This window comes from Procambarus clarkii, chromosome 27 (assembly GCF_040958095.1).
Source record: "Procambarus clarkii isolate CNS0578487 chromosome 27, FALCON_Pclarkii_2.0, whole genome shotgun sequence".
In the NCBI taxonomy this organism is placed as follows: domain Eukaryota; kingdom Metazoa; phylum Arthropoda; class Malacostraca; order Decapoda; family Cambaridae; genus Procambarus; species Procambarus clarkii.
The window spans coordinates 6,420,816-6,447,510 of NC_091176.1; the positions used below are offsets into that span (position 1 = coordinate 6,420,816).

At 41.9% G+C, this 26,695-nt stretch overlaps 1 protein-coding gene across 1 annotated transcript in view; it reads left to right on the forward strand.

The window, feature by feature from the left end:
• The first annotated feature begins 1,699 nt into the window (after window positions 1-1,699).
• Window positions 1,700-26,695, forward strand: part of LOC138369266 (protein Skeletor, isoforms B/C-like) — a 101,885-nt gene continuing 76,889 nt past the window's right edge. The window contains exons 1-2 of the mRNA XM_069332203.1: window positions 1,700-1,872; window positions 25,150-25,217. Of these exons, the coding sequence (XP_069188304.1) occupies window positions 1,821-1,872; window positions 25,150-25,217 (120 nt within the window). The 5' untranslated portion in view covers window positions 1,700-1,820. The remainder of the gene's footprint in view (window positions 1,873-25,149; window positions 25,218-26,695) is intronic.

The following is a 26,695-nucleotide window of genomic DNA, read 5'->3' on the forward strand; positions in this document are numbered from 1 at the left end:
TCATTACATCTCAAATGAACAAAGTGTAGTGTAGTGTTATTACATCTCAAAGATTTACATGGTTATTTATGAGAAATCATTTAGTCTAAACTTTAGGAAATATGGGCAAAGTTTGCCAGGGGATTATCTACTCGGTTGTTTTACCTGTAATATTTTTCAACACAATTTCAGAGATGTTTTCTTCCTGCTTTATTTCAGTTATTTTCAATACAGCTTTCCTTACTCAGGCTTAAGTGACAGAGGAGCCAGATGCTCCTTGAAATATATTCAATTATAATTATCAAATAATTTACTGTAATAGCAAATAATTATTTGCACACTGCGTGACAGTTTAAAAAAATCAAGAATTTAGAAATAACATTTCACAGATGTTCAAGAAATATGTTAACATTTCACTGAAGATTATCTGCTACCAGAACTTTTAGCCAATTATTATGTTTCCCAACCAATACCAGATAGATGTTACATGTATGATAAGCAAATAAAATTTCCATTAAACTGGACAAAAATTAATGATATAATTATAATTTAATGTTATAATACTGTAATTATAATTAAATATAATTATAATTAGTCTTAAGATATGCTCAAAATGCTTTATGAACTAGTGGTAGTGGCTTCTATAAATATGCACCTTTAAGCAACACATAAGCAACCACTGTATGTTGCTCTGTATATTTTTTAATAAAAATATTATTTTTAGCATTATTATAATTCTTTACTTAAATATTAATTAGAGTGTTCCATATATTTGCTGGGTTTCTTTTACATAAATTTACGTGAGAGCCACGATCCCTAGTAACCATCCAGTGAGATTGAAATATTAGATGAACCTATAGCTCGTTTTTTTATTTACACTTTGTAATCCTCCACATTGAATAGGGTAGCAGCACATTACTGTGTATACTTAAGCTTGTTAATAAAAAATCTAATTTACATATATATATATATATATATATATATATATATATATATATATATATAATATATATAATATATAATATTATAAATAATGTCAGGCCTAACCTATGCTTGAAATAATTGATTCACATCTATTACTTTACCTAAATCAACAGCCCTAGTTCCATACCGGTATTTACCCAGGTCTTAATTAAATCTAAACTTATTTATCCTTGTTAACTAAACACTTAACAAATTAAAATATGACGAAATAAAGTCAATCACAAGTACTGTAATTATATATGTCTCAAATTTTAAATCTATACACGTATATGACAATTAGACAATATAGTCATTCTCTGTTGACGAATCACCTATTAATAAAAATTATACACATACATATGAATTATAATTTGCATTCTATTAACTTATTTCCAAATACAATTCCAGACGTCATTGAAGGGTTCCAAAGTCAGCTGATGAGTGTAAACAAACAGTTGGGTATTTGCGGTGTTACCGACCACCATGAACAATGGCTGCGGGCATGTCTGACACGCTGCCTTGACACTGTCTCCGTCTTGGTATTTCTCTTCAACTTGCATCTGGCAACCCTCTCTTAAGATTTTCATAATAATTTTGTCCTTCGTTAGATCACAATGCTGTTTACTTGATGAATTTGACACGTTATTGAGAAATATGCAATATATTTGTGACAAAGTCGGTGCAATTATGCATTTACAAGAATGTGGGAGTAAATATCATGGAGCGACATCAAGGCAGCGTGACCGTCGCCCCTCCAGTCTCTCCAGACTCAGTTGGTCCTGGACTGTCGTTGTGAGTGGTTGTGTGCAGCTTCTCTCTTGAGTGTATCTCTAATGATAACCATAAATAATGCTTTTAGCTTATAAATCTTCATCAGGATGAAACTCAAAGGAATCGTTGGTGTTGTAGTTACTTTCGTCATAATAATAGGTAAGTACAGATCCGACGTGAATTTCACTGACTGTCTTGAAAGAACTTTCATTTTTCATTTGTTCCAGATTGTTGCTCTAAATTGTGTTATATGGCGCGTTGTAAGAGTGTAGTGTGGCTCCCACTTAGTGATCACATTATACTGGTATATATTGGGAAGCGAATAGGCCATTTAGTTAGCTTGTTAGGCACCAAAACACCGTTAAAGAGGTGCAGTATGTGGCTGCCCTTGGGTATGGAGGTGACCGGGGCCATACCCTGCCCTGGAATGACACTTGTGACATTATACACCTTTCCGGTATGGCTCTGTGGACCACACCTGTTTGGTAATTACAATAATACACACCATGGGGGCTCTCAGCTCGTCACATGTGTTGGGTTCTCACCGTGCAAGGTCTCAACTGCCCTGGTTGTGTTGCTGTTATAGATTCAGCTACTCGGAACAAGTTCCAAGTAGCACAGGCTATGGTGAGCCCGTAACTTACCTGGCACAGGAGCGGGGCAAGTAGCACGGGCTATGGTGAGCCCGTAACTTACCTGGCACAGGAGCGGGGCAAGTACCACGGGCTATGGTGAGCCCGTAACTTACCTGGCACAGGAGCGGAGCAAGTAGCACGGGCTATGGGGAGCCCGTAACTTACCTGGCACAGGAGCGGAGCAAGTAGCACGGGCTATGGTGAGCCCGTAACTTACCTGGCACAGGAGCGGGGCAAGTAGCACGGACTATGGTGAGCCCGACTGCCCTGGGAAACACCCTGATTATACACCTAAAACGTGTGTGTATATATATATATATATATATATATATATATATATATATATATATATATATATATATATATATATATATATATATATATATATATGTCGTACCTAGTAGCCAGAACGCACTTCTCTGCCTACTATCCAAGGCCCGATTTGCCTAATAAGCCAAGTTTTCATGAATTAATTGTTTTTCGACTACCTAACCTACCTAACCTAACCTAACCTAACTTTTTCAGCTACCTAACCTAACCTAACCTATAAAGATAGGTTAGGTTAGGTTAGGTAGGGTTGGTTAGGTTCGGTCTTATATCTACGTTAATTTTAACTCCAATAAAAAAAAATTGACCTCATACATAATGAAATGGGTAGCTTTATCATTTCACAAGAAAAAAATTTGAGAAAATATATTAATTCAGGAAAACTTGGCTTATTAGGCAAATCGGGCCTTGCATAGTAGGGTGAGAAGTGCGTTCTGGCTACTAGGTACGACATATATATATATATATATATATATATATATATATATATATATATATATATAATATGTGTGTGTGTGTGTGTAAATCAAGAAAATTAACACGTGACGAAAAATGTGACAGTGTCAGACCGCCGGAGAAAGAATTGAAACAGGAATTTCCTTAAGTACTTTCGTATATTAATACATCTTCAGGAAGAATAGGAATGATTCCTATTCCTTCTGAAGATTTATTAATATTCGAAAGTATTAAAGGAAATTCCTGTTTCAATTCTTCCTCCGTGGTCTGACACTGTCATATATATATATATATATATATATATATATATATATATATATATATATATATATATATATATATATATATATATATATATATATATATATATATATATATCACCTCTGGCTGGAAGAAACGGACCCTTATCCGCGTTGGAAACCACACACGGCTTGTTCAACACTGGTGGGACGCGAAGAAAAAACTTTTTCAGTGTCAGAATAGTTAACAGATGGAATGCATTAGGCAGTGATGTGGTGGAGGCTGACTCCATACACATTTTCAAATGTAGATATGATAGAGCCCAATAGGCTCAGGAACCTGTACACCAGTTGATTGACAGTTGAGAGGCGGGACGAAAGAGCCAGAGCTCAACCCCCGCAAACACAAGTGAGAACATAACGCATTAGAGGGAATGTTTAGGTCCCCTCCAATACAGTCTTGTGTGCTTTTACCCTACCACCTCCTTCCTTTTGTGTTTTTTGTGCTTTATTATATGTTAAAAGGTTACAAGATATACATTAATAATACAATGAGTGCTTAAAGGTTATGGATCTCTTCAAGCTCCTCCCCTTCTGGACAGGAACCGAGGATGCAGCAGGCGTTTCCCCTCTGGATCGCCACACTGAGGCGCTGAAACAATAAACTGAAAGCCCTTGGGTCTCTGGTGACGTCACTGAGCTTGGAACCCAATTCCTTGAGAAATCCCAAGGCACTCTTGCCCCAGACGCTATGGGAACAAAGGTGTATTGACCTTATATATATATATATATATATATATATATATATATATATATATATATATATATATATATATATATATATATATATATATATATATATATATATATATATATGAGTCCACAGGGTGGGTGTTGGAGTATATGATATGCAAGTGTCAACCAAATGTAAACAATTCAATTACAGTGTGAATTGCTAGTTAAAGTACTTTAGAGTTTCGGTACCAGAACCCCATGTATTGACCTGGTACTCCGTGACCCTTTGTGCCACAGCCCACGGGATAGGCCTAAGGGCTTATAATAACAAATAATTCATAATAATTCATTTTATTGGGGGACAGGAAGCCAGAGTGTATTCATACACATTTGGCTGTTATCACCGCCCCCCCCCCTCCCACTGCCCAAGGTCGAACTACTGACCGCACCCAGGATGTAACCCCAATATAACAAGCTGACTAAAGCCTGAGTACTTTCTTAATTACTGCTAGGTGAATGGAAATGTGCCCAACCATTTCTGTCCCGCCCGGGATTCGTTCCCTGAATTCTATACTGTGCGTTAAAAACGAATCCAACTGTACTACTGGACCCTGAAATTAAGCTAAATGAATGATTGATATGGTGACAAGCTCGGTAACTATAGTTTATCAATACTGTAACTTAACTAAGCAAAGCGCTTGTAACGCTTTTGTAAGCTTTTTTAAGTGCTTTTTTTGTAAGCACTTTTGTAAAAAAAGCAAGCGTTTTGTATCTCACATTGTGTGTATGTACTTTACTGAATAAATATTTGATTTGATTTAATTTGAAATATTGGGTTCAGTGTCTGGGCCCATTATATATGTCTCTAACCTTCCCACCACTAGGAAGGAAGGGTATGGGCTCCATAATAACTAAAATACTTGAATTGTCATGTACAGCTAAGATTACTATTTATAAAAATGGTTAAAAGTATGAAATACAGCAGTCCTGTACTTTTAAATATGAAATAAAGTAACTGCAGCCATTTACATAATAAATACAGTGCTGTCTATAAGCATGGAATATCACAGCTTGTGTACACCATTTGGTCACCACTTGGTCCGGGAGACATCTCCCGGACCAAGGGTGCAGGGTGCAGTTGCGCCTCCACAGATCTCCAGTATCATCTTTTGATACTGGTAATGGCTCGAAAGGGCCACCACTTACGGGCTATTCATGCCCGTGCCACCTCTTGGGTGGCTTAATCTTCATCAATCAATCAATCAGCTTGTGTAGAATGGTCAGTATTCACAGTTCATATTCTGGCTTTGTTTTAGGCCTGTAGCTGAAAACCTTAATTTAAAATGGCGCAGAACGGTGTTTAAATTCTTACGACGCACATTTCTTCAGAGATATAAGTAGTAAGATTAAGCTTTATGTGTACGTGTCTGTAAGTTCTATTGACAGAATCTGTCCCCATGTATTTGGCATTAGGATGTGTTAATGAAAATGGTAATGTTGATTGAAATTGAAATAAGTTTATTGAGGTAAAATACACACAAAGGGATGAGGTAGCTCAAGCTATTCTCACCCCGTTCAGTACATCGTGTTAATACATACATAGACACACATCACAAACAATAAACATATTACCAAACATTCTGAGAGATAAACATATACATTTCCTCCTTTACACAAGTAGTATGGTACCAGACGTACACAAATACTTTTATGACCGAGGTATACTGTATACACAATTTATAATGTTGATTGAGGTCTTGCAGTCACCACCCATTGGGCACAATGTCAAAGGTAACTCCACCTCAACGCTGAAGACCGTTGATTCAACGTCGACCCACGCAGTTGTTGGCCCCTGGTTACACTCCTTCTCTCGTGAATTTCAGTTGGCATGATAATACATTGATTTGCGTAAACTGTTTGGATGCAAATGATGTATATTTGATCTTTGAACGTGAGAAACTTGTTTTTATTATACCTCCAGTCTTCTGGAATCCGCCGAGTACTTTCTATACCATCACTCTTACAGCCGTAACCTAGCATAGTGAACTGTTTCTCAAGGAACCAGCATAATGTATTGGCCAGGTTGAGACGGGCTAGTCACATGTTTGTTGACATCTCTCCTTAACGACCTCCTATACCCACCTCGGGAAGTGTCTTGGAAAAGCTTGGTCAGCTACACTGTTCCATTATAGATGATTATACATTATCATTATACATTATAGATCCATCACAGATGCTGCGTTCATTGTTGGTGGTCAGGTTACTGAATTCCCTTCGCGAGACGCCCATATGGTTATCTTGAGATGATTTCGGGGCTTAACGTCCCCGCGGCCCGGTCCTCGACCAGGGCCTCATTTTTGTTACACCCCCCCTGGGATACTGGGGGTGTCAGGGGGGGGGGGTGCCCACCTCCTGACTCAGATATCAGGGGGCCTGACAGCCGAGTGGACAGCGCTTCGGATTTGTAGTCCTGAGGTTCCGGGTTCGATCCCCAGTGGAGGCGGAGACAAATGGGCAAAATGTTTCTCTCACCCTGGTGCTCCTGTTCACCTAGCAGTAAATAGGTACCTGGGAGTTAGACAGCTGCTACGGGCTGCTTCCTGGGGGTGTGTAACAAAAAGGAGGCCTGGTCGAGGACCGGGCCGCGAGGACGCTAAGCCCCGAAATCATCTCAAGATAACCTCAAGAAGATAACCCCCCAGGAAGCAGTCCGTAGCAGTTGTCTAACTCCCAGGTACCTATTTACTGCTAGGTGAACAGGGATATCTGGGTGAAAGAAACTCTTCCCATTTGTTGACCAAACCACACACTAGAAAGTGAAGGGGCGACGACGTTTCGGTCCTTGCTGGACCATTCTTGTTACTCCTCGTCTGCCCATTTGTTTCGCCTTCGCCGGGGATCGAACCCGAAGCCTTACAACTACGAATCCCGAGCGCTGTCCATTTAGCCATCAGGCCCCTTATGGTTCCGTCAAATTCACCTTATAGTTTCCTATAGTCGGGAACAGGAAGCATGTTTGTCTTGATCGACGTTCCTATAGCCCAACTACTAACCTTCCCTAAGTTACAACCCTCAATACTGTTCAAATTCCCAGGTAGCTATGTATTGCTAAGTGAACAGATGCATCAGGTGAAAGGAGACGGCCCAAACGTTGATCTGTCCTGCCGTGGGAGTGTAACCCGGGTTGATAGGGGTGAGAGCCGACACTTGGGCCTGGGCTATAACCCCGGGTTAAAGAATTAAAGCATTAAAGTATTTGTTATCATTTTATTAATTCTGATAGAATTTACCTACTTAAAATTATCTGTTAGATTACGGACCTGCCCGAAACGCTGCGCGTACTAGTGGCTTTACAAGAGTGCAATTACTGTACTATGCTATGTATTCTCACAAACCCAATGTACCTTCTTGTATATAAATAAATCAATAAATAAAGGAGCAGAGCACTAGTGGCAGTCTTCACCCTAGAGAGCGTCAGCGTCTGGGAAGATTGATTGATTGATGAAGATTAAGCCACCCAAAAGGTGGCACGGGCATGAATAGCCCGTAAGTGGTGGCCCTTTTGAGCCATCTGTGGAGGTGCGACTGCACCCTGCGTGACGGGAGATGTCTCCCGTCAGCGTCTGGGAACTTGAAGGTGACCACAAGTAGTGAGCATCCGGACGTGTCCGCCACCATCTGTTGAAGCCAAGTGCCGCCACCCTTTCTCTTCTATAATACGGCCAGCATACTTCCTAGTACGGCTAACTGTCATGCGTACCTCACCTTTGGTTTTTATACTCTAGTGAGTTACTGAAGGAGATAATTAGTAAGCGTTGGAGTGGAGTTATACCAGAGTATAGCCAACATGGCTGTTGCTTTTGTTAGCGATGCTACAGGAGAGAGAGCGGAGGATAATGCCCTCGTTAGGTTAATCACGGGAGCCGGTCGGCCGAGCGGACAGCACACTGGACTTGTGATCCTGTGGTCCTGGGTTCGATCCCAGGTGCCGGCGAGAAACAATGGGCAGAGTTTCTTTCACCCTATGCCCCTGTTACCTAGCAGTAAAATAGGTACCTGGGTGTTAGCTGTCACGGGCTGCTTCCTGGGGGTGGAGGCCTGGTCGAGGACCGGGCCGCGGGGACACTAAAGCCCCGAAATCATCTCAAGATAACCTCAAGAAAATCATTCTTTTGTTCTTTTAGATTCAGCTACTCGGAACAAAATTTCCATGTAGCACGGGCTATGGTGAGCCCGTAAGGGTGGGTTAATCATTTCGGGTAGTGTAGGTTAGTCAGTCCCCGTGCTGTAGAGGTATGACACTCGCCTGGCGTTTCGCGAGCACTATGCGTGCTAGTGGGCGTACGGGAATGTAAGAACGCTTCTATATGTGAATAAATGAAAATGAATACAAAAATGATCACTTTATATGGGAGTGTTCCTTCATCAGTCTTGTGGGAGGAACACTCTTGACACAAGGCGATGACGTCGGTGGTGAACGTCTGTAGCCACATCTCTGATAGTGTGGAGATTGCGCAGGTGGGGGGAGTCCTTGTCTGTTCTTGCGCAGGTAGGCGAAACAGTTCCGGGCGTCCCTCCCTCCCCCCCCTCCTCCCTGCCCCCCCCTCCCTGCCCCCCCCCCTCCCTGCCCCCCCCCTCCCTGACCCACCACACCTCCCACAACCCCCAACCCCACACCTCCCACAACCCCAAACCCCACACCTCCCACAACCCCAAACCTTCACCATATGTTCGACACGCTCCTCATTCCTCGCCACCCACATTAACACCCAGCTTCCAGTCCTCACACATAATACACCTCATTTCCAGCCCTGTCATAACACATGCCACTGCGGCAGGCCTGTGCGGGGCTGCGGCTCTATAAGAGTGGCGCCCAAATTAAAGCTGCTTTAGTGGAATTTAAGCAATATGAGCGCCTTCCGCTACTATTGAGCAACCTACCCACCTACCCTACCCACCCGCCTTACTTGGGTGGGACTTATGTTGGTACGCCTAGGATAGCAAGTTATCAACAGGTGTTATCTGCGAGGGTGGTGGCAAATGCTGCAGTGAAAATATTTGAACAACCTGACTTATTTTAAGTTATGCCTGAAAAACTTTGTGTGTTAGTGGCCTTTATTAAAAGTATATTCTCGGTAACAATGGGAATATATTATAGCAAATAACAAAGAATATTATTCCCATGTATAATATTATTTTCTATATTTTTAAAGTTTATCATCATAATTGTTAAAAAGATTACTTAATTCCATTGTGTTTTAATAATTATGTTGATTCAAAGTTATTTTCATTCCCATGCATAAGCATTACGTCCAGTCTTATGATTTATTTCAACTATTTCAAACTGGTAGTTTCTGAGGGTATAATTTTGCATGTTTTCGAATCTATCGATATATATTTGTTCGAATCTATCGATATCTTTAGTATGGTATAGAACCTGTCCCGGTATCGTGTGCACAATAAACTATCGCTCACGGGATTAGTATGGGGGAGCACAATATACACAGCTCACCGAATGAGTATGGGGTGCACAGTAAACTACCGCTCACATGTATGGGGTGCACAGTAAACTACCGCTCACATGTATGGGGTGCACAGTAAACTAGCCGCTCACATGGTGGGTATGGGGTGCACAGTAACTACCGCTCACATGATGTGGGTATGGGGTGTACAGTAAACTACCGCTCACATGATGTGGGTATGGGGTGCACAGTAACTACCGCTCACATGATGTGGGTATGGGGTGCACAGTAAACTACCGCTCACATGGTGTGGGTATGGGGTGCACAGTAAACTAGCCGCTCACATGGTGGGTATGGGGTGCACAGTAACTACCGCTCACATGTGGGTATGGGAGCCGGTCGGCCGAGCGGACAGCACGCGGGACTTGTGATCCTGTGGTCCTGGGTTCGATCCCAGACGCCGGCGAGAAACAATGGGCAGAGTTTCTTTCACCCTATGCCCCTGTTACCTAGCAGTAAAATAGGTACCTGGGTGTTAGTCAGCTGTCACGGGCTGCTTCCTGGGGGTGGAGGCCTGGTCGAGGACCGGGCCGCGGGGACACTAAAGCCCCGAAATCATCTCAAGATAACCTCAAGATGGGGTGTACAGTAAACTAGCCGCTCACATGTGGGTATGGGGTGCACAGTAAACTAGCCGCTCACATGTGGGTATGGGGTGCACAGTAAACTAGCCGCTCACATGTGGGTATGGGGTGCACAGTAAACTAGCCGCTCACATGTGGGTATGGGGTGCACAGTAAACTACCGCTCACATGTGGGTATGGGGTGCACAGTAAACTAGCCGCTCACATGTGGGTATGGGGTGCACAGTAAACTAGCCGCTCACATGATGTGGGTATGGGGTGCACAGTAAACTAGCCGCTCACATGTGGGTATATGGTGCACAGTAAACTACCGCTCACATGTGGGTATGGGGTGCACAGTAAACTACCGCTCACATGTGGGTATGGGGTGCACAGTAAACTAGCCGCTCACATGTGGGTATGGGGTGCACAGTAAACTAGCCGCTCACATGATGTGGGTATGGGGTGCATAGTAAACTAGCCGCTCACATGTGGGTATGGGGTGCACAGTAAACTAGCCGCTCACATGATGTGGGTATGGGGTGCACAGTAAACTAGCCGCTCACATGTGGGTATAGGGTGCACAGTAAACTACCGCTCACATGTGGGTATAGGGTGCACAGTAAACTAGCCGCCGCTAGTTCACTGTGGATCAATCCAATTCTGAAGGTGGACCGCTTGCCTTGAAGCTGGCATATTAGAACAGTTGCTTTACTGTTAAATCCAAATACGTTTTCTTTGGCAATATGAATCAGGGCGAGACTGCATTAAAACATTTTAATAATCGTTATTTTCTCATTGTGATCTTTTTATTATGCACCTCGAAACGCTGTGCGTACTAGTGGCTTTACAAGAATGCAAACACAATGCTGTGTACTCTCACATACTCAATGTACCTTCTTGTATATATAGGACATAGGACAATGTATATATATAGGATATAGTACTATCACATAGTACATGCTTGTACTCGAAGCATGTACAAAGGAAGCCCCTTTCATCAGTCCACAAGGAGACATGTATTTACAAATAGACGGAGTAGCAATGGGCTCCCCCTTAGGAGTTTTATTTGCTAATTTTTATATGGGAACCATCGAAGATAGGGTCTTCAGTAGCAGACAAAAACCAACTGTATACTGCCGTTATGTAGATGACATATTCGTAATAGTAAAAGACTCAGATGAACTAATTGACCTAAAAAGACACCTAGAGAGAGAGTCAGTACTCCGATTTACACATGAAAATAGTGAAAATAACAGTCTGCCATTCTTGGATGTACTAATAACAAAAACAGGAACCTCTTTAAGCACCAACGTATATACCAAGCCCACCAACATAGGATTATGCCTGAACGGTAGAAGTGAGTGCCCCCAAAGATACAAAGCCAGTGTTCTCAATGCTTATATTCGTCGAGCGCTTACCCACTGCTCTGAATGGAGCAACGTGAGTAGAGAGTTTGAAAGAGTAACTCAGGTATTGGTGAACAACGGATATAGCAACGCTGAAATAAACGCTGCTATAAGAAGACACTTGGACCGTTGGTATAATTCAGAACCTAGAACAGAAACCACAACACCCCCAATAAAATTATATTACAAATCAACCATGCACAGTGAACATATAAAAGAGGAAAGAATAATGAAAGAAATAATCCGTAAAGGAGTAAAAAGCACTACTCCTAACCAAAACATAAACCTGATAATATTCTACAAAACCAAGAAGACTTCCGAACTCCTTATCAAAAACAGCCCGAAGCCGACGGAGAACCCTCTACAGCAGTCAAGCGTTGTATACATGTACACTTGCCCCCACGAAGGATGTAACCTTCAATGTAAGTACATAGGTATGACGTCGACCAAGCTGACGAGGCGTTTGACATGCCATCTTCAATCTGGTGCCCCTAGGAATCACATGAGACAAGCCCATGACATTACTCTAACAAGAGAAATGTTGAACAAGAATACTTGCATAATAGACAAAACCCAAGATTCAAGAAGATTACAAATTCTTGAGGCAATTCACATAAGAATAGAGCGACCTACCATGAACACCCAAATCACGGAACTATTTACTCTACCCACCATGAGAGTAAGGACAAGACAAGAACATATCGATGCCAACACAGAAGACAATGTCCAACATAACAGGCCAATTACACTGGATTAATCTTTGTGTTTAGATAGGAGATGCCTCGTATGGGCCAATAAGCCTTCTGTAGCCCCTATGTTTATCCCTTATGTATCCCCCCATGTTTTCACCTTCATTGTATTATCACCTGACCTAATGCGGGTATAAAATCAACTAGTATTGTAAGATCTGTTCACTTGAGAATGAACCATGGAGGTTCGAAACGTCGTGCAAATTATACAAATAAGTGTAATACACTCTATAGTAAATCACTTCTTTTCTTCACCTTAAAAGTACGAAAATGAGTATTGGAGAACTCCTATTTCAATTAAGCCCTGATGCTAAGAAAATAGTTAGAGGGATAGAAGCCCTAAACCAGAAAATAATAAATACAGAATATGCGGTCATATTCAATGAAACATGTTTGAAAGAAAACCTGCTGCCAGTATACACCAATATAGGATATAGGAGAATATCTAACTCTGGCCCCAGACATCACTCGGTACCCTTACTCAAATCTCTGAATATGTTAGATATTAAGTCACTGCACATCCTCTCATGTGTATTTTATATATATATATGAAACGCTGAACTGTAATGTCAGCCCTGACCTTAAAAGCTTCCTAGAAGGTTGTAACAGATCCCATGAGCACCACACCAGAAACAAATACCTTTTTGATATTCCAAGAGTACGACTTAGTCAAACTAGAAATGCTCTACAAATCAAGGGACCCAGAATGTGAAATGACCTTCCCAATTATGTTAAAGACTGTACCTCTCCCAACCAGTTTAAGATAAAAACTAAATACTGCCTAATTAACTCAAAGTAACCTACCTCACCCCCAAAATGTCAACCCATGCCTACTATTTTAAACAATACTGTTTGTTGACCAAATTGTATTTTTGCTTTTTTTCTGCCATGTTTCATCCCCCCTTTTCCATTTTTATTTTTATATTGTCTCAACACAATTTATACTTTAATCTCAATTAGTATTAAGTTTTAGTCTTTAGTGTTTTTCCTGCCCGAGACGCTTTGCGTAATAGTGGCTTTAGGCCTTGTATCTACTAGCTCTATCTATAAATCCATCAACTTTTGTGTCTCACCTTATACGTATGTACTTTACCTGAATAAATATTTGTATTTGTTTATTTATATAAATAAATAACGTCATAGCCCTCGAGTTGGCGCTGTTGGAAAGATCAGTTGGTCATACAGTGAAGTAATATAGTGAACATGCCTCCTACTCCCTGTTCAGGAAGAGAAATGCAAAAATGCTTAAAGTGGCCAGAAGAGGCAAGATGGAATTATGAAGGGGAAGCGGAAAGTCAGTATGGTTGTACTGGCAGGGAGAGAAGATAATGTTGAGCCTGTCTGTGGACTGTTTCACATTACAGGTGACAGTGACATAGACCTAATGTTATCAGTGTGTTTATTAGTGTGATTATTGCACACAGTTACGGTCAATTTTTGAAGGTCATTAATGTGGTTGTGAAGTGGTGGCTGACAGCTCGTTCTCTCTCTCTCTCTCTCTCTCTCTCTCTCTCTCTCTCTCTCTCTCGCTCTCGCTCTCTCTCTCTCTCTCTCTCTCTCTCTCTCTCTCTCTCTCTCTCTCTCTCTCGCTCTTTCTCTCTCTCTCTCGCTCTTTCTCTCTCTCGCTCTTTCTCTCTCTCTCTCTCTCTCTCTCTCTCTCTCTCTCTCTCTCTCTCTCTCTCTCTCTCTCTCTCTCTCTCTCTCTCTCTCTCTCTCTCTCTCTCTCTCGCTCTTTCTCTCTCTCTCTCGCTCTTTCTCTCTCTCTCTCTCTCTCTCTCGCTCTTTCTCTCTCGCTCTTTCTCTCTCGCTCTCTCTCTCTCTCTCTCTCTCTCTCTCTCTCTCGCTCTTTCTCTCTCTCTCTCGCTCTCTCTCTCTCTCTCTCTCTCTCTCTCTCTCTCTCTCTCTCTCTCTCTCTCTCTCTCTCTCTCTCTCTCTCTGTGCAACTCTAACATGGTCAACTGACTAAGGCTGGCCAACCCACCTAACCTATCGCGGCCGATGCATAAAAAACACCAATAACTGCGAATAAATTTTGTCTAATACGTCGCATTTTTAACGGATTGATCGATTCCGTAAATGATGTTACATATTAGAAGACTGTCGTCGACATATATTAATTTTCTGTAACTGAAGTATAATACACAGCATTATCCACGCAGGGCAAAGCTTGGTAGGCCTACCGCTCTGATATACACACAGTACTCCACATTTTGAAGTAAAAATCGTGGTAGTACCTCATTTAGTGTCCGTTGCCAACTCTTGAGGACGCGGAACGTTCTCGTGACGGCTCGGAGTCGTGAGCGTCAAGAAACTGTCATACTACGGTGCCCGAACCTAACCAACCAGAGGACCCAACATCAGAAAACTGGTCATAATCAGTTTCGCGAGACGCCACCTTTTTCTTGTACATAAGTTTTTTGCCTTAAGTAAAGTATACGTCGAAATGCGACGTGCTATAACGAGAACAGGCTCAACGCCAGTCCAGAGCTGAGAAGACATTAAAGTTGTTACGTTAGGGAATTATTTTTATAGTTAGGCTGAGATTGTAGACCAAACCACACACTAGAAAGTTAAGACACGACGATTTTGATTTTTTTTTATTGTTGCCGCCGGAGACGGTTAGTTTATTGTGCACCCCATACTCATCCTGTGAGCGGTAGCGCAAAAAACATTACAGAGGGCACAAAAGGTCTTTATCAGACCTCATCTTAGATTATTACATAAACAATTTCATCTATCCTTCACACCTTATAGTTACAATGTCAGTTAGTTACAGAGAAAGTGCTATTTCAAGAGCTATATATTTACAGCAAATCATTATACGACGTTTCGGTCCGTCCTGGACCATTCTCAAGTTGACTGTGGGCTGAGGCTGAGATATGTCAGTGGGTATTTCATTACATTGTAACACAGAGTGCGTTAGAGCCAGGTCACCCACATAGTGTGTGTGTGTGTGTGATAAGACTAATTGTATTCTCAGATGTATTTGTAGTCAAGCCTCATTCTAGCCACAGTGACCGTTTTTTTTTTTTTTTTTTTTGAGATATATACAAGAGTTGTTACATTCTTGTACAGCCACTAGTACGCGTAGCGTTTCGGGCAGGTCCCTGGAATACGATCCCCTGCCGCGAAGAATCGTTTTTTCATCCAAGTACACATTTTACTGTTGCGTTAAACAGAGGCTACAGTTAAGGAATTGCGCCCAGTAAATCCTCCCCGGCCAGGATACGAACCCATGACATAGCGCTCGCGGAACGCCAGGCGAGTGTCTTACCACTTCACCACGGAGACTGTGTATTATTGTATTCATGTATTCATTCTGAAGTATCGTCCCACCTTGTATAATGTATTATGGCTCGTGCCAGTTTTCTTCACATGTAATCTCTACGTAAGGAGAATATTATAAGATTATTACAAAAAGTTACATTTTTACAATACTTTATATATATTTATAGTACAATAAAATTTACTTTATTGTAATGTAAATGTAAATAATAAATATACCTGGCAAGAAATATATTTTTTGCAACCTGTCATCCAAGAATGATAGTACTTCTTAGCAACTTTTGGCAGAGTACGAAAGTGGACTGTTGTGCAAAAAACACGTTTTGTATTATTAATTTTACAGAGGGCACCATAGGGCAACAACCACACCTAAACTGTCCCAGACCCAATATAACACGTTATATTAGGCCTGGGAGAAAATTTTAAACTTATACACATATTAAGGTTAAAATGGCGTATATTAGGCCTAGAATGGCTTATTTAGGCCTAGAATGGCGTATATTAGGCCTAGAATGGCTTATTTAGGCCTAGAATGGCGTATATTAGGCCTAGAATGGCTTATATAGGCCTAGAATGGCGTATATTAGGCCTAGAATGGCGTATATTAGGCCTAGAATGGCTTATTTAGGCCTAGAATGGCTTATTTAGGCCTAGAATGGCGTATATTTGACCTAGAATGGCTTATTTAGGCCTAGAATGCCGTATATTAGGCCTAGAATGGCGTATATTAGGCCTAGAATGGCTTATTCTAAATTAAAGAAAAAGATTTTAGAGAGCAGCATAGACGAGAGGATGATAGACTGTGAGTGAAGCTGTATTATTAAATTAATAACAATGTAAGAAGTACACAGTAGAGGTGAAATATTTACAGGCCAAGAAAAAGGTCGTGGCTTAACTAAAGGCACCAGAGTTTGTGATCTTACAGAAACTGGAGCCGTTCAGAGGGAAGTAAGGCACGCGTCCTAAGTTTATATACAGTACTGTATTGTTAAAACAAACAATGCAGGAGTACTAGTCTGCATTGTAACCTACATTTATTGATTAGTTAAATCGTTAAATAGTAAACAAATTACCAGAATTTATTGAAAATGCAGGAAATACTGGAAGAAGCTGTTCAGTGGCTGATAGTTTTCATGACCCATTTGGTATGTGTGGGAAGTGGGGTATTGGCTCGTAGGCTGGTTGTGTACTCACCTAATGACGCTTACATGATGTGTGGGTTAGCTTTATTGAAGTCGTCATAGCCAACTATAGTGACCTTCTCCAGGATTCAACCCACAAGCAGCTGCCCGTATTGGAGTGTACTGGTAGACACACAAATCACAATTGCGTGATTGGAGTTGTTCATTTGATGCATCACGCAACTGTGATTTCTGTGTGTAATGAAGCAGCCCGTCCTCCAAACAAAGATCCAAAAGTGATTCCATGCACCCGCCAAACCCCCTGTTTATGAATGAAAAGCGATTTACACACGACTCACAACTGCTGACGTTCGAACATATCCGGAACAAGTGCTTCACTGACGAATTTTGTTCGAATCACAACGCTATAAATGCTTCACCCACGTACTACAAATACAAATAATCGCCAACAGAACCTAAACACCTAACCTAACCTAACCTATGCCTATATATGCACAATATGCTAATATATTATAATATTAATTTATATTTGAGAAAATTCCTGTTTTGAATGAACAGCATGTAAAAAATTATGAATGCGGCTGTGGGGTTGACTGCTGGATGTAATGGACTTGAGTCGAGGACGGGTTGAATGAAGTAAGGGTGAAGAGGGAGAACGGCCTTTTGACATAGCTCGGGTGCATGGGGGGGGGAGTTGTGTAAAACCCTGGTTTGTGCCTCGGAGAGGCTACAGAATCCAGTAAGTTCAGTAGAACTACGGTTTCAACTCCTCTTGAACATGTCGTAGCTCAGTCGATTAAGGCAGCGTCTGGGATGCTCTCGGACGTCACGGCCCTTGTGGATTTGTTCATTTACTGGTAGACATAGGTTGTAAGGACACCTGCCAAACTGGGGCCAGATTCACGAAAGCACTTACGAACCTGTACATCTTTTCTCAATCTTTGCCGGCTTTGTTTACAATTATTAAACAGTTAATGAGCTCCGAAGCACCAGGAGGCTGTTTATAACAATAATAACAGTTGATTGGCAAGTTTTCATGCTTGTAAACTGTTTAATAAATGTAAGCAAAGCCGTCGAAGATTGAGGAAAGATGTACAGGTTCGTAAGTGCTTGAGTAACTGCCTTGTGAATCTGGCCCCTGGGAGTTAAAGAATGACAGTGGGTAAAGGTAAAAAATAAAAAGTATAGAACAAGGAAGCTAAAGAGTTCTAAGTACACGCGAAGGTGCGTGTTGTACAGTAGTGCTTGTCAATGTTTCCACCACTGCTCAATGCTCAACCTATACGTCAATATTCAAAGATTTAAGCGATATACTATCTTGAGGTTATCTTGAGATGATTTCGAGGCTTTTTAGTGTCCCCGCGGCCCGGTCCTCGACCAGGCCTCCACCCCCAGGAAGCAGCCCGTGACAGCTGACTAACACCCAGGTACCTATTTTACTGCTAGGTAACAGGGGCATAGGGTGAAAGAAACTCTGCCCAATGTTTCTCGCCGGCGCCTGGGATCGAACCCAGGATCACAAGTCCAGCGTGCTGTCCGCTCGGCCGGCCGGTTACTATATGTAACCTATAAAATCAAAAAGGCACTTGTTTTATTTTAAAGGTTAAAATTAAGTATCAATACTAAGGAACCAAGAAGTTGTGAATTAGTTGAGAGGGGCACTGATGCGGGAGGCTTGATGCTTGATTGATTGATTGATGAAGATTAAGCCACCCAAAAGGTGGCACGGGCATGAATAGCCCGTAAGTGGTGGCCCTTTTGAGCCATTACCAGTATCAATAGCTGATACTGGAGATCTGTGGAGGTGCGACTGCACCCTGCGTGACGGGAGATGTCTCCCCCGAGCTTGATGCTTGGCTGGAGGCAGGTATAACGGGAGGAGAGCCACGCTGGCGGGCAGCAGCCTCGCACCACCGGAAACTGACCTGTTCTATTGACATTTGTTGCTCCTGCTCTGTGTCCTCCGGACTACATCCTCTGATTCACCTCTGTTTTTTTCTCTCGCTTCTCAGTTATCATTCTGATGGAGGTCTGGTCACCTTTTAATTTTAATATGTTAACACGAAATTGGTGGTGTGGAGAGGTAAGGCGGCCTTGGGCGTGGCTGGCGCACGGTACCTCACAATGCTCTCCGCCCGCTCCCACACCTCACTCACCAAGAACTCCTAAACCCTTTTTTTTATTATATATACAAAAGTTCTTAATTCTTGTTCAGCCATAAACACGCATAGCGTTTCGGGCAGGTCTTTAATCCTAATGTTTACACACTCATTCCTCAGGAAGCAACCCGTAGCAGCTGTCTAATTCCCAGGTACCTATTTACTGCTTGGTGAACATGTGCATCAGGGTGAAAGACACTGTGTATTTGTTTCCGCCTCCGCCGGGGATCGAGCCCGGACCCTTAGGACTACGAACACCTTGCATTGTCCACTTATCCGTCAGGCCCCCTGTTGTTTTTTTATCATTTCCCTTTGTAATAATTTCATTCTTTACTCATTTATTCCTTCCCTTTGGTGGCATTGACGTTGTAGTTTATGTTATTCGTTGCATTTGTGAGTGACCTTTGACAATTGGTTAAGTCTAGGCTCCGCCAGTGTACGATAAAAACTGGAAATGGCGCGACATTTCGGAAACAAGTCGGTCACCTTGATCAACATCGCTTGGCTGCAGGAAGACAGTCGTATCCCACGTTGTGCCTTGAACACCACCAGAGGAGGATATACACTTGGACTCTGTAAGTGTAGTGATAGTAAGGAGAGCATCGCTGTATCCTGGCCTCCTAGCACACCACACTTGATGCAGTTGGCTGCCTTTTCGTGCCCTTGTATCCCTCCAAATGTAATAGGATACTATGGAAACATATCAAAGCTTTTCCAAACAGGTCTTATTAATTGAAACTTACAGTTTGAACATTAGAAATTTGCATAAGAAATAAACAGATGGCCCTGTTAATAAGAGTACCTGGGTAATTATATTAATTTATGCTAATGGAACAGAAAATCTACAGTAAAATATATACAGATATAGTTAATTTATTATACAATACATCCCAAACAATCTATCAGTGAGTACATATTTCTCTCTCTTAATCTATCCAATGAGTACTTGCCCAACAGTGTCTTACGAGGGAGTGAAATTGAAATAAGTTTATTGAGGTAAAATACACACAAAGGGATGAGGTAGCTCAAGCTATTCTCACCCCGTTCAGTACATCGTGTTCATACATACATAGACACACATCACAAACAATAAAGGTATTACCGAACATTTTGAGAGATAAACATATACATTTCCTCCTTTACACAAGTATGGGAGTGAAGTGTAGCTCGTTATGCCCCGCTTACTAGCCTGGTTGTAACTGTTGAATTACAGTTTAACAAATATCAAGTTTGAATTCTTGGTTGAATCAGGCCATAACGTTGTGGATAAAGGTGGCTTCCACAACTTCCCATTTCAGTGTAATTTCACTGTGTAATTTCAGTGATGTAATTTCAGTGTAATTTCCCATTTCAGTGTAATTTTCAATCATTTCAGTTTCATTTCAGTGTTTCATTTCCCCGTGTTGGTCACCGGTACTGGAGACGAGTATTTCCTTACATTTCTTCCACTTATTTGAGTTTCCAGCCTGTTTTTTTCCAGTAGTCCAGAGTTTCCAGTTTTAATTATGCCTGTGTTCTCTTGTCACACTTTTTCCTAATTGGAAGAGGCTGTCGCTTGTTCATATTGTCTATACTTCTCAGTATCGTGTATATTGTGATCATTTCCTCTCAGCTTCTTCTATCGTCTAGGGTTGCCAGCGTGTTCCATTAACCTGTCTCCATCTTGAGGTTATCTTGAGATGATTTCGGGGCTTTTTAGTGTCCCCGCGGCCCGGTCCTCGACCAGGCCTCCACCCCCAGGAAGCAGCCCGTGACAGCTGACTAACACCCAGGTACCTATTTTACTGCTAGGTAACAGGGGCATAGGGTGAAAGAAACTCAGCCCATTGTTTCTCGCCGGCGCCTGGGATCGAACCCAGGACCACAGGATCACAAGTCCAACGTGCTGTCCGCTCGGCCGACCGGCTCCATAGCTTAACACTCTCTCAGCTTAACTCTCTTAGCTTTCACGCCACCCGTGTTACAAACCTTTGTACTTTAAAATTTCGGTTTTATGGTTCACAAGGTGCGGATTCCATACCGGTGCTGCATACTCCAGTATTTGTCTTAAAATTATTGCGTAGGAGTCCTGATTCAGGTTTATACACGACTTTCTTATGCTAGCTGACATACGGTGGTGGAAAGGTTACAAAGGCACATAGTCCAGGAACTGAACCCCCAATATTCGTTTAGCTAAGCAAGTTTCAGCATTGATTATCATTAACTAAAACAACATGGTTGATTAAGTTTTAGTTAGTTTAGCTTAGCATTGCTAAATTATAATGGCTAATATCCTATGGGCTGGGAGAGAAGGGTCGGTCACTCTTAAATCAGAACTTACGTTAAACAATGATATTTGTGTTCAACTGTTTTCATTTGGTTTCTGGTTATGGCTTATAGCTTCTAGTTATGGCTTCTAGTTATGGCTTATAGCCTCCCGCACCCAACCAAATGGTGGTGGTTTTTATTATTATTATTATTATTATTATTTTTTTTTATTTATTTTTTTTATTATTTTCTACCACAGACGTGGCCACACATTTACAATGCTAACCAGCATATATACATGGTGCAAGGCCAACTGTCACAAGAGTTTCAGGCAGTAAACCTGTGTTAGTTTAATTATGGAAATTTGTGATCACGTTGAAGGTTAAATTGCAGACTGTCGGTAACTAAGCAAGTAAATTTTATTTATCCACAGGTAGTGAAGGTGAGCTTATATGGACAGTGTTATGGTTTGTTAAGTTATAAGTGATGAACTTTATTGTACAGTTACAACGGGGCTGCATTAGCATATATAATATATTAGCTTTGGTCTTTAACATTATTTTCCAGGTGTATATTATTTGATATCTCTCTCGTCTCTTTTCTAGTGAGTACATTTGGAGAACTTTGAGGCGATCCCAATAATTTAGGTGCTTTATCTCGTGTATGCGTGCCGTATATGTTCTCTGTATTCCCTCTATTTCAGCAATCTCTCCTGCTCTGAAGGGGGAAGTGAGTACTGAGCAGTACTCAAGACGGGACAACACAGGTGACTTGAAGAGTACAACCATTGTGATGGGATCTCTGGATTTGAAAGTTCTCGTAATCCATCCTATCATTTTCCTGGCTGACGCAATATTTGCTTGGTTATGCTCCCTAAACGTTAGGTCGTCGGACATCATTGTTCCCAAATCCTTGACATACTGTTTTCCTGCTATGGGCACATTTGATTGTGTTTTGTACCCTGTATTATGTTTAAGATCCTCATTTTTACCGTATCTGAGTACATGGAATTTATCACTATTAGACATGTTATTTTCTGTTGCCCAATCGAAAACCTTATTAATATCTGCTTGTAGTTTTCAATATCTTCAGCAGAGGTGATTTTCGTGCTGATTTTTGTGTCATCTGCAAGGGATGATACGAAGCTGTGACTTGTATTTGAGTCTATATCTGATATGAGAATAAGGAAAAGCAGTGGTGCAAGGACTGCACCTTGAGGTACAGAACTTTTAACTGCGTTTGGACTCGATTTTATATGGTTCACTGTTACTCTGTGTTCTGTTCGACAGAAAACTGAGTATCCAGCGTCCTAATTTACCAGTTATTCCCATTGACCTCATTTTGTGTGCTATCACTCCATGGTCACATTAATTGAATGCCTTTGCAAAGTCTGTGTATACCACATCAGCATTCTGTTTTTCTTTTTATGCCTCAGTGATTTTGTCGTAATGGTCAAGTAGCTGTGAGAGGCACGATCTTCCCGCTCTAAATCCATGTTGGCCTGGGTTGTTTAAAAGAAAACCTGCTGGCACTATACACCAATATATATATATATATATATATATATATATATATATATATATATATATATATATATATATATATATATATATATATATATATATATAGTTTAAGCACTGTCTATTCACTATAACAATAAGTAAGCAGCATATGACTAAAGCTAAAGCAACAGAAATTAAGGCAGTACATTTCTACGGACCTGAATCCATGCACAACACAGCTGATCTGTTGGCCACTAAACAATAACAATGAAGCGATCATTCATCCGGTACAATTATAGCTCCACCCCAATACGATAGACAAACGTTTACTACATTCACCCCGTATAGCATTTAGGTGACATAGATGCGTAGGGGTACTGCGCATTCTTCAGATCGACGAAGGGATTCCTGCAATGTTGAAGGGTCCAGCGTTCCAGTTGTTTCCTGTATACCACTTTCTCGAGGGAGTATTACTTCAGAGATAGGGTCCCAAGTAGGTGTTTCTAGGTTAGATGGCCCGGGACGAAGTAGTTCACGATGAGGTAGTTAGTAATTAAATTACTTAATTAAGTAATTAACTTTAAGTAGTGTAATCTATATATTAAAAACTGAGCTGTAATGCGAATCCTGACCTTAAACGCTTCCTAGAAGGTTGTAACAGAACTCATGAGCACCACACCAGAAACAAATACCTATTTGATATTCTAAGAATGCGACTTAACCAAACTAGAAATGCTCTACAAATCAAGGGACCTAGAATGTGGGATGACCTTCCCAATCACGTCAAAGGCTGTACCTCTCTCTCAACCAGTTTAAGATGAAAATTAAGTACTACCTAATTAACTCCATGTAACCTTCCTTACCCCTAAATGACAACGCCGTTGGTACTCTTTTTTTTTTTTTTTTTTTTTTTTTAGGGGGGAGCGGAAGCCAAACTGACAGGGACTTAGAATATTGAATTTTACGAGGTAGGAGTAGAGCTGTTTATAAATGATTTTTTTCAAATATTTTTGATAATATGGGTAAGTGTGATATTGGTCTGTAATTGTTTATGTCCTCCGTATCGCCTCCTTTATGAACTGGCGTTACTCTTGTTTTTTTTAAGGATATCAGGGAAAGTATGAAACTAGAGATTTGTTGAACAGCAGAGCTATGGGTGGCGCAAGGGTATGGGAGACACTCTTGTATACCATAGATGGTATTTCACTAATGTTCCCAGCTTAGGTTTTTAGTGAGTGTATGATGGACACAACATCTGTAGGGCTGACTGGTGAAAGGAGAAGAGAGTTTGGATAGCTGCCTGAGAGATATGTGTTAACATGTGTCTGAGTCTGTGGGATTTTTCTGGCATGGTTAGCACCAACCGATGAAAAGAAACTATTAAATTCAGTTGCCGTTTCTGAATCTGTTGCAGGTGTATAACCATCATTGGAAATTTTTTATCTGATTGTTATATGATTGCTGTTTAAATCCTAGGATGTTAGAGATGGCTTTCTATGAGCTTTTCATGTTTCCTTTTGCTTCTTTGAATCTACTCTTATAATATGAAAGTTTTTCTCTTATTATTATACTGGTAAACATTGATGAATATCTCTCAACTACTTCTTTTGTAACTAGGTCAATTCTAAGTTTTTCTTATGTTTCTTGTTGATTGCTTTGAGTATGCCATTTGTGAGCCCCTACAGCCAGGGGTTGTTTAATCTCTTGACAGTTGCTTGGTGAGGAGAGGACAGTGAGTGCTGTAGAGGGTTAAAGTTTTGGAGAGGAAGAGGTTGGCTAATGAATTTATATCCTGTGTATTATTGAATTCTGATTCCCAATTAATATTGTGAAGTGCATTTGTGAGGTTGTCTATAGCTGCTTCACTGTGTAACCTTAATGTAAGTTTCTTGTTATCTGGTGGTGTCCATGTTTGCTCTGAGGAAGGTAGAACAGTGGTCAGTTGTTCTGTCAGTGATTATACCATATGAATGGGGAGCTGTTATGCTAGTCCATAGGTGGTCCAAGGTAGTAGCGGATGTTTAAGTGATTCGGGTGGGCCTGGTGATTGTGGGGATTAGCATACAGGTGTTCATGCTGTTTAGGAAATTGTCGACTTGAGGGCTATGTTGTTGACACAGGTGAATATTGAAGTCATCTCCTAGAATGACTTGATTTATGTTGAGATTATTATGTGTGATAAGATTTCTTAGGTTATCTGAGAATGCAGTTATATTAGTATTGTGAAATCTATAGATAGCTCCACTAGTCATGTAGGATTTAAGGGATTTAATAGAGAACTGAACAAAGGTATATTCACAGTAGTCGTGTATCACTAATGCCACTACTTATACTTAATAATATTGTACTAATAATAAGATAATATAATATTAGACACGGGTATTGGGTGTATTCCTAACAGTGTTTAGTATAACTAATAGGTAAACTGTCTATCCAATATGTGGCTGATGATAGTTGTGGTTACAGGGTTGAGCCGGAGTGACGACACCTACGTCGGCAAAAAGATTGGAGAACTTAACAGCTACCATCACCAGGTACGTCTAAGTGACGTGTTGTTGAGGCGGGACCAAAGAGCCAGAGCTCAACCCCCGCAAGCACAACTAGGTGAGTACACACACACACACACACACACACACACGCCCTCCTCTTACCCCCCCCCCCCCCCCCCACACACACACACACACACACACACACACACACACACACACACACACAGTGGGGAGTGGGGAACCCTCAAACAGTGCAACAGCCACAGGGAGTGGGGCACCACCCCACATTCTACCCAACAGACACCCAACCTGCCCCATTCCCTGTCAGCCCCCCCACTAAGTACCCGCCTAGGGCACCCTCCCTCCACCCACCCCCTCCTCCCAATCACCCCCCTCCTCCTACTCACCCCTCCCCCCAGGACCTCCCTTCTCCCACATGCGTTCCCGTTTATCCCACCCCCAAACCCTCCGTTCTCCCCCACCCCCCACTCTCCCCCACCCCACCTAAGCCTTCCCCTCTCCACCACTCCCCTAAACCCTCCCCTCTTCCTCGCCCACCTCAGCCCTCCTTTCCCCCCCCACGCCCCCCAAGCCCTCCCCCCTTTTCTCCCCCCCCAAGCCCCCCATATCCCCTATCCAACAAAGCCTCTCCTCCCCCCATGCTTCCCCAACCCTCCCCCTCTCACCCCCCCAACCCTCCACCAGTCTCCCTGTACCAGATCCCCCCAGCTCCTGCTCACCCCAGATCCCACAGGTCTTCCCCAGAGGAGAAGCAGAAGATAGTCAGTTTCAGGGTAATGTACTCGAACATAGATGGGATCACAAGCAAGACAAGTGAACTAAGGGAAAGAGCACAAGAAGTGAACCAAGATGTAATCGGACTCACTGAAACAAAACTCTCTGGAATCATAACGAATGCCGTGTTTCCCCAGGAGTACACAGTAATAAGGAAAGAGAGGGAAGGTAGGGGAGGAGGCGGAGTGGCCCTACTCATGAGAAAGGAATGGAGTTTTAAGGAGATGGCTATCCCGGGCTGTGAGGGGTTCAGAGACTACATAGCAGGCACCATGACAGTGGGAGGACCTAGAATAGTAGTAGTAATAATATACAACCCTCCACCAAATGACAGAAGACCCAGTCAAGAGTATGAACACAACAACATGGCAGTTAACACTATAATTGAGAGGGCAGCCTCTGCTGCCTGTAGAAATAGATCCCACCTGCTCATCATGGTCGACTTCAATCACGGAAGGATTGACTGGGAGAACAAGGAACCGCATGGAGGCGAGGATACGTGGAGGGCCAAACTATTGGAGGTGGTGACTAGAAACTTTTTAACCCAGCATGTCAGAGAACCCCACAAGGATGAGAGGCAATGATGAACCAGCGAGACTCGACCTAGTCTTCACTCTGAACGACTCCGACATAAGAGAAATCGGTTTTGAGGACCCAGTAGGAATGAGCGACCACAGTGTACTGGTGTTTGAGTACCTGATTGAAGAAGGGTTATTGAACTCGAGGAG